Genomic DNA, 7,987 nt, shown 5'->3' on the forward strand with positions numbered 1-7,987 from the left:
TTCTTTGTTGCTGTCTATCCCCTTGCCCACACCATCTCCCCAACACCAACCTGGTAGGGACCATCTGTCTCCTCTCCCTCCACGGGGCAGGCATGATGCAGGAACTTCCCCATGACCAAGGACTCCAGACTCTCGGCTGCCCCCAGCACTCCCTGCACTTCTGTCCTCTGCTTGGAGTGAACTCGTTGCCCTCTTTTGACTCATTAAAGCTCTGCTGCATTCAAGCCTTGCCTCCCTGTGGTCCTTCCCCCTGTGGACACTCGCCAAGCGGCCAAACGTGAAAGATGTTGCTCTGGGGTGGATGGGGGAGGTGAGGGCACAAGGAGACCCTTCTCCATCCACAGAGGAATGAGAGGCTCCACACCCTGCAGTGGATCCTCTTTTGGGCACTCTCTCATGGAGCTGAGGAAGCCATCCCTGGCTGCTCTGCTGCCTGTGACAATCAGGCCTTGCCCTGCTGTGTCTCTGCCCACAAACATCCAGAAAGGCAGGAGGCCCTCAGGGGTCAGCAGCCACATGATCTCTTGAGGAAGAGTGTTCCTCTTGCTATGGTTGGAGCTGCACTGGGGTGACAGGGGGTGGTGTTGGGTTCCAAAAGATGATTTGCTTTGGGGAATGGGAAGAGGGCTAGAGAAGGGAACAGCCCTTGGGATGGCCCATAGCTGCTACTCCACCTTCCTCTCCCCTCCACCACTCAGTCTAGGGGCCATGGCCAGCATGCATGGATGGGGCCAGCAGGGAATAGTCACCCATGCTGCTGTATGCATTGAGGCTGGAAAGTAGAGCTAAGCATGTGAGAGCTGAGGGCAATCAGCACAGAGAAGGGGAGAGTGAAACAGTCACAAGAGACCTGTCCTCAATGGTTTTCTTGGTGAATTGGGAAAGTGAGGAGGAATTAGGTGAAGGTCCCAGCCCACCTGAACTAGGAGCTTGTTTCAGGAAACAGAGGGTAGGGCAAGGAAAAGAGAAGGAACACTAATGCTGCGTTTGTTGTTACTACCATGCTTGAAGGGGACATGAGGATGTCTGGAGCTGCAGGAGCGGCCCCACATGAGATGCAGGCGCAGCAGCTCAAAGGGGTCTGGGCAGGAAATGGTGGGGTGTGGGCATGGGGCACACAGGCTGGCATCTCCCCTTCCCTGCAAACAAGCCCAGTTTAGGGACGTTCCCTCATCAGCATGGGGAAAGGGACCAGGACAGGGATAGGGACAGGCATGGGGAGGAATGAACATAGCCCTTGTGTTCTGCTTGTAACACTGTGGAGCCAGAATAACAACCAACAGGCTGTGGCTCTGCTAGATACCAGGGCAGAAGTAACCCTAATTCATGGAAATCTGCCCCATTACCGCAAGAATCAAGTGTTGAATGTTAACAAAATCAGCGTGAGGGCGGGGCGGAAGAATTATCTGGAAAAGGCTTTCTAACCTTGCAGCCTGCAGGGAACCTACTACTTACAGCTTGGGGTGGGCTCCAAGAGTTCCTCAACATATATCACAGGCCATGATCTGTCAGCAGGAGAGAGTTTTAATATCCAGTGGGGGAAAATATTCTTTCCATATCTACTCAGCTCACAGTGGGAAGGATGGTGCCCCCCTATATTTTGAGGACCCCTCCCTCCAGGACTGTACCCTCAGAGCAGGACTGGCTGCCCTGGGGCATGCTGTCACCTCTGCAACTAGAAAAACATTGTTAGAAGCTGAGGTTGTCCAGCAGATCCATTTGCCTTTCCAGAACCCTGTCTGGCCTGTAAAGCAAGCGGCTGGGTCCTGGTGTAGCACTGTAGGTTACTGGCTTTTGGGCACGGCCGTCCCCCTGGGGCTGCGGTTGCTCCCCATAGCTCACCCTGCCAGAGCAGCCAGAGGCCGCTGATGTGCATTTGCTGTGCTGCCTCAGGGGTACGGGCACAGCCCTCTGCCTTCCCAGGGGACTGTGGCCCAGCTCTAGGAGAAGTGCAGCCTGTCCCCAGGATGTGAGCTGTCCTCTTATGCTGCTGACTGCACCTACCCAGCAGGATGAGAGGAGGCCCTGGGGAAACGTTGTGGACACTGCGAGAGAGCACAGCTGGGAAATGAGTCCACAGAAAGCACAACAATCCAGCACTGCAAAATGGGAATGGTATCTTTCCATGCAGGCAAAGCCATGTCCCCACCAAATCAGTGCAGGAAAATCCAGCTCAAATAGGACTGATGGACACGACCAACCCTCCCCTGGAACTGTTAAGCACTGCCTGGGCTCAGAAAGGCCCACCACACAAACATCCCAGCCCTGAGCAGCCACACTGTGCCTAGTTCACAGACCTAGATCAGCCCGATATGTGAAGGGAGGGAGGTGGTGGAAGGCTGCAAGCTTTCATCCAGCTCAGCAAGATGGGTGCGGACAGCAGTCAGCATGCAGAGCTAATGGCTGTGTTCAGGGTACTAGAGGAGACACCCCCACTTCCAAGTTGTCCGTGAAAATCATTCCTTTCTTTTATCTCATGCAGAACCATTATGTGGATGGAGCCTCACATGACTGCTGCCCCTCACCGCATGCCATGCAGCCTCAAGCATGAAGTGCTGGATGCCCCTGCCCTCCAGCCACACCAGAGCTCCTCCTTGTCTTCTACACCACACAAGGAACTGGGCTGTTTAGTGATCTCTGTGCCACCGCTGTTTTACAGGGCATGGGACAAGGGGGACAGGACATCTCTGCTACTTCCAGCCATAACATCACTGCTATTCTATGCTTCCTCTCTTTGCTTTATCTGTCTGAGGCAGATTGACCTTGGCTGGCTGCCAGGTGCCCACCAAGCCGCTCTATCACTCCCCTCCATCAAGAGGACAGGGGGGGAAAAATACGATGAAAGGCTTGTGGGTCAAGATAAGGACAGGGAGATTACTTACCAATTGCTGTCATGGGAAAACCAGACTCGACTTGGGTAATTAATTTGATTTATTGCCAATTAACTGCAAGAGAGCAGGATAGCAAAAAATGAAACAAAACTAGAAACAAATTGCCTCCACCCCTCCCTTCTGGCCAGGCTCAACTTCACTCCTACCTAACTCTTCTACTTCCTCCCCCCAAACAGCACAGGGTGATGGAGGATAGGGGTTGAGGTCAGTTCATACTGCTTCATCTCTGCCGCTCCTTCCTCCTCATGCCCTTCCCCTGCTCCAGGCTGGGGTCCCACCCACAAGACACAGTCCTTCACAAACTTCTCCAACATGGGGTCTTCCTGTGGGCTGCCATTCTTCATGAACTGCTCCAGCATGGGTCCTTTCCACGGGCTGCAGTCCTTTAGGAATGGACTTCTCCAGCGTGGGTCCCCCGTGGGGCCACAAGTCCTGCTAGAAAACCTGCTCCTGTGTGGGCTCCTCTCCATGGGCCACAGTTTCTACCAGGAGTCTGCTCCAGTGTGGGTTCTCCACAGGCTGCAACTTCCTTCAGGCCGTCCCCACCTGCTTTGGTATGAGGTCCTCTGTGGGCTGCAGAGTGGATATCTGCTCCATCGTGGTCCTCCATGGGTTGCCAGGGGACAAGCTGTGTCACCATTGTCTTCTCCAGGGCTGCAGGGGTATCTCTGCTGTGGCTCCTGCAGCACCTCCTCCCCCTCCTCCTTCACTAGCCTTGGTGTCTGCAGAGTTGTTGCTGTCACTTTTCTCACTCTTCTCCTCTGGCTGCTGCACACTGTTTTTTCCCCTTTCTTAAATATATTATCACAGAGGCACTCCCAATGTTGCTGATGGGCTCAGCTTTGGCCAGCAGCAGGTCCATCCTGGAGGCGGCTGTTACTGGCTCTTTCTGCCATGGGGGCAGCTTCTGGCATCTTCTCACAGAAGCCATCCTTGAGCCCTTCAGTACCGAAACCTTGCCAGGTAAAGCAAATACACTGTCATGACTCTGGTATTATTATTTTGTGCAGAAACTCTTTTGCATATCTTGGCTGCAGGATAAACTCAGCCAGCTCAAGGTTAACAGGGGAGGCTGCAGGCAGCTCCCTCTCACTACAGGCAACTACACCACCTGCACCTGCATGCAAAAGACAGGAAGAAACAAGGCCAGCACATCAATTCAAACTGGGGAAAAAAGAAAAAGAATGCATGAACAATCACAGCGTAGCCAAACCATTTTTTTCCGCTGCTCTGTAATTTAAGGTTGCTTCTGCACTTGTCTGCCTTTGGAAGAGAGGGTATTTACCTTAAAGTGAGTCTAGAGACAGGTTCCCTAGTACATCACTTCTGATGTGCCAGCCTGAGTGTCTGTAGCCAGAGGGGAGTCTGCCTTGTCCCAGACACACACCCTTCTGCTGCCACATGAGTGTGTCACTGTGGCACTGCTGCCTTTGCAAGGGCAGGGGCTGGTCCCAGACCCTTGAGGAGATCACCAAGGTCAGGTGGGAGCTTCTAGCAGTGGAGGATTTTTTTTATTTTCCTTGTAATACAGGAATTCTTTGCAAGGGGGCAGAGTATGAATGTGTGTGACTGGTCTGCATGTACATAATTGTGTGGGCACAGGCGTGTGTATGGGTGTGCTTTTGTGTGTGTACAGCTGTGTGGAGGAGCAGGACATTTCCTGGTTTGCTTGTGCCCGGCCATTTTGCCCCTGAGGCAGATGCTGAGCTGCTAAAAACCGCCCATGGTTACCAGGGCCTATGATGGTGAGGCTTTCCCCAACTGCCTGAAGGCGGCGTCATCTGCCTCCTCTTCTTGAGCAGGAGGTGTGCAGCAGGCTGTGCTGGTTTTGGCCTGGACAGAGTTAATTTTCTTCATAGTAGCTGGTATGGGGCTATGCTTTGGATTTGTGCTGGAAACAGTGTTGATAATTCAGGGTTGTTTTCATTATTGCTGAGCAGTGCTTACACAGCATCAAGGCCTTTTCTGCCTCTCACACCACCCCTCCAATGAGGAGGCTGGGGGTGCACAAGAAGTTGGGAGAGGACACAGCCGGGACGGCTGACCCCAGCTGACCCAAGGGATTTCCCATACCATATGATGTCATGCGCAGCATTTAAAACTGGGGGAAGAAGAAGGAATGGGGGAACGTTCAGAGTTCTGGCACTTGTCTTCCCAAGTAACACTTACGGGTGATGGAGCCCTGCTTTCCTGGAGATGGCTGAACACCTGCCTGCCGACGGGAAGTGGTGAATGAAGTCCTTGTTTTGCTATGCTTGCACAGGTGGCTTTTGCTTTACTTATTAAACTGTCTTTATCTCAGCCCATGAGTTTTCTCACTTTTACTCTTCTGATTCACTCGCCCATTCCAGCGGGGGGGGGGGGGGCAGTGATTGAGCAGCTGTGTGGTGCTTAGTTGCTGGCTGGGTTTAAACCATGACACAGACATATCACTACACCACCACCTGTGCCACAGGGCAAGTGTGAGAGCCTCCCCTGGCATGCTGTCCCCCACACGTACTTCTTCTACCCCTTGTGCTCTCCCTTCTTTTCAGCCTATGGCAGACCTCCCCATCCACACCTACTTGAAACTCCTCCTGCCCACTTTAGCAGGTGTTTGCAAAAGCACTCTTGCCTCACCTTGTCAAACACCTTCCACTCCTGACAAGTAGTTCTCACTCTTCCAAGAGGGTCCTCTGGGGACAGAAGCCAAGGCTGCTGAGTGCTGCTGCTCCCCACTCCTGCCATGCACACTGCCCAAATGAGCTCTCAAGGGAGAGGGATTCTTTTCTGACTTCTGTGCCATGCTTTGCATCTCAGTCTTAGTAAAGAGAGGTAATTAAGGGGTTGGCAGTGAAATGGATCAAGACCCCTTCAGGGCATATGTCCTTCCAGCCCTGTGGGACCAACGCAGATTCCAAAGACATCCTTGTGTAGAGGCTCTTTCAGCCCAAACTCACTGCCCTGAGGGAAGGACCTCACAGACTCAGCTTTGTTACCCGCATAATCCATAGAATCATAGAATGGCTTGGGTTGGAAGGGATGTTGATAGACCATCTAGTCCAATCCCCCTCTCACGGGCAGGGACATCTCTCATTAGATCAGGTTGTTCAGAGCCCCATCTAACCTGACCTTGAACACCTCCAGTGATGGAGTATCTACAATGTCTCTAGGCAACCTCTTCCAGTGTCTCACCACCCTCACTGGAAAAAACGTCTTCCTTATGTCCAACCTAAACCTATCCTCTTTCAGTTTAAAGCCATTGCCCCTTATCTTGTCACTACAGGCCCTGGTAAACAGTCTTTCTCTCTCTTCCTTATAAGCCTCCTTTAAGTATTGAAAGGGCACAAGAAGGTCTCCCCAGAGCCTTCTCCTCTCCAGGCTGAACAACCGCACTTCTCCCAGCTTTCCCTCATAGCAGAGGTGTTCCATCCCGCTGATCCTTTTCATGGCCCTCCTCTGGACCTGCTCTAAAAGATTCTACAGACTCTTCCCACAGTCAGTGAAGAGACATCAGCTCACACACGGGACTTCTGCCATCCCAAAGCAGACGTCCATGGTAAACGAGACAAGTCACCTTTCTGGAGACACTGATCCTGTAATTGACCAGTCGTGGCCTCTGAACTGCCCAGCTAGCATAAGCTCACAGCAAGGCCTGCATGCCTGGTCACGTGCGCATGGCTTGCTTCATCATGCGATCAGAAGTGAACCCACAGGCTGTCCTACCAGAGCCTAGAAGCACCTCCATCCCATGGCTAAACCCCATAGCCATGTCCACGCTACTCAGGGACAGACAGAGAGCAGGGAAAGGGCTTTTGTGGGGGTGAAATGCTTTCAAGCTGGGCACATTACTCTCATCAGCTGCACCTCCCACTCTCACCGACTGCAGATCAGTCTTCCCCCTGACTCTGTCAAGTCCAAGACTTGCGTGGTGGCCCTGGATAGTGTAGACAGCCTCTCTTGGGGTGTCTTGAGCCTTCTCAATTAGCTCTAGAGGACTAGAGGTCTGGACGTGTGTGTGTGTATGGGTGTTGTCTAAGCCAGCTGTTTAGTCTACCTTGAGTGTCCTTTACTGGACTCCTCCACCATGTGAGCTGAGTCCTCTGCCCACGCTGACGTGTTTTGCTCCGGAAATGCTTGGGCCTCTCATCCTGTCACACAAAAGATGCCTTCACTGGGGAATGTGCCTGGCATAAAGCAGGAAATGAAACAGCAGCAATTCAGGGAGCCAAAACACAGCCCATAGCATTAGGTGAGATGTTCTGCATTCAAGATGAGCTTGTCAGAAAATAATCACCTCTACAAGGGATGTCTCTGGCAGCCTGGGGCAGTACAGGTCCATGATAAAAGCCAGCCCAGCTGCTCACTCTCTCATCCACTTCTCTTGCCTCCACCTCCTTGGGAGTCAGGTGAGTCTCAAAGCCCTTCTGCTTCTCTGCTTTCTCTAAAGGCAGGTCTCACCTCAATGGGCCTCTCAGCTGACACCAGCTTGGTTCTATGCCACATCATGGGGCTGCTTGTCATGGGAGAGGGAAGTGGGGAGAAGGTTAGACATGGAGGGAGGCTGAGACTGTACTCAGGCGCCTTCTGGACTCAGGGGCTAGGCAGTAGCCACATAACACCTCGTGGTTCTTTCTGGGCCCTGGCAGGATGAGGCCAAGAAGCCCTCAGGCATCCCTGCACAGCCTCCATCTCCTGGCCCTGCATATTCTTTGGCTCCCTCGTGGTGTGGTGACAGAATGCTCCTCACGCCTCCCCATGTTTTGCTTCCTCCCTGCCCTCTCTCCCAGGTGCACCTCCAGCCCCAAGACATGTCCTGCTGTGATCAGTGCCAGCCCTGCCAGCCCTGCGGCCCGACCCCGCTGGCCAACAGCTGCAACGAGCCCTGTGTCAGGCAGTGCCAGAACTCCACTGTCGTTATCGAGCCCTCCCCCGTGGTGGTGACCCTGCCTGGCCCCATCCTCAGCTCCTTCCCGCAGAACACTGTTGTGGGCTCCTCCACCTCTGCTGCTGTTGGCAGCATCCTCAGCTGTGACGGAGTGCCAATCAACTCTGGGTGCTGTGACCTCTCCTGCATCACCAGCTGCTACTGTGGCAGAAGGTGCCCCCCCTGCTAA

At 53.3% G+C, this 7,987-nt stretch overlaps 1 protein-coding gene across 1 annotated transcript; it reads left to right on the top strand.

Moving 5' to 3' along the window:
* The first annotated feature begins 7,186 nt into the window (after positions 1 to 7,186).
* LOC128140700 (feather keratin Cos1-1/Cos1-3/Cos2-1-like) lies at positions 7,187 to 7,987 on the top strand. Its single transcript, XM_052784914.1, has 2 exons — positions 7,187 to 7,279; positions 7,661 to 7,987. The coding sequence occupies exons 1-2, from the start codon at positions 7,211 to 7,213 to the stop codon at positions 7,985 to 7,987; spliced, it is 396 nt and encodes a 131-aa protein (XP_052640874.1). The 5' UTR covers positions 7,187 to 7,210.

The sequence above is a fragment of the Harpia harpyja genome, chromosome 4, assembly GCF_026419915.1.
Source record: "Harpia harpyja isolate bHarHar1 chromosome 4, bHarHar1 primary haplotype, whole genome shotgun sequence".
In the NCBI taxonomy this organism is placed as follows: domain Eukaryota; kingdom Metazoa; phylum Chordata; class Aves; order Accipitriformes; family Accipitridae; genus Harpia; species Harpia harpyja.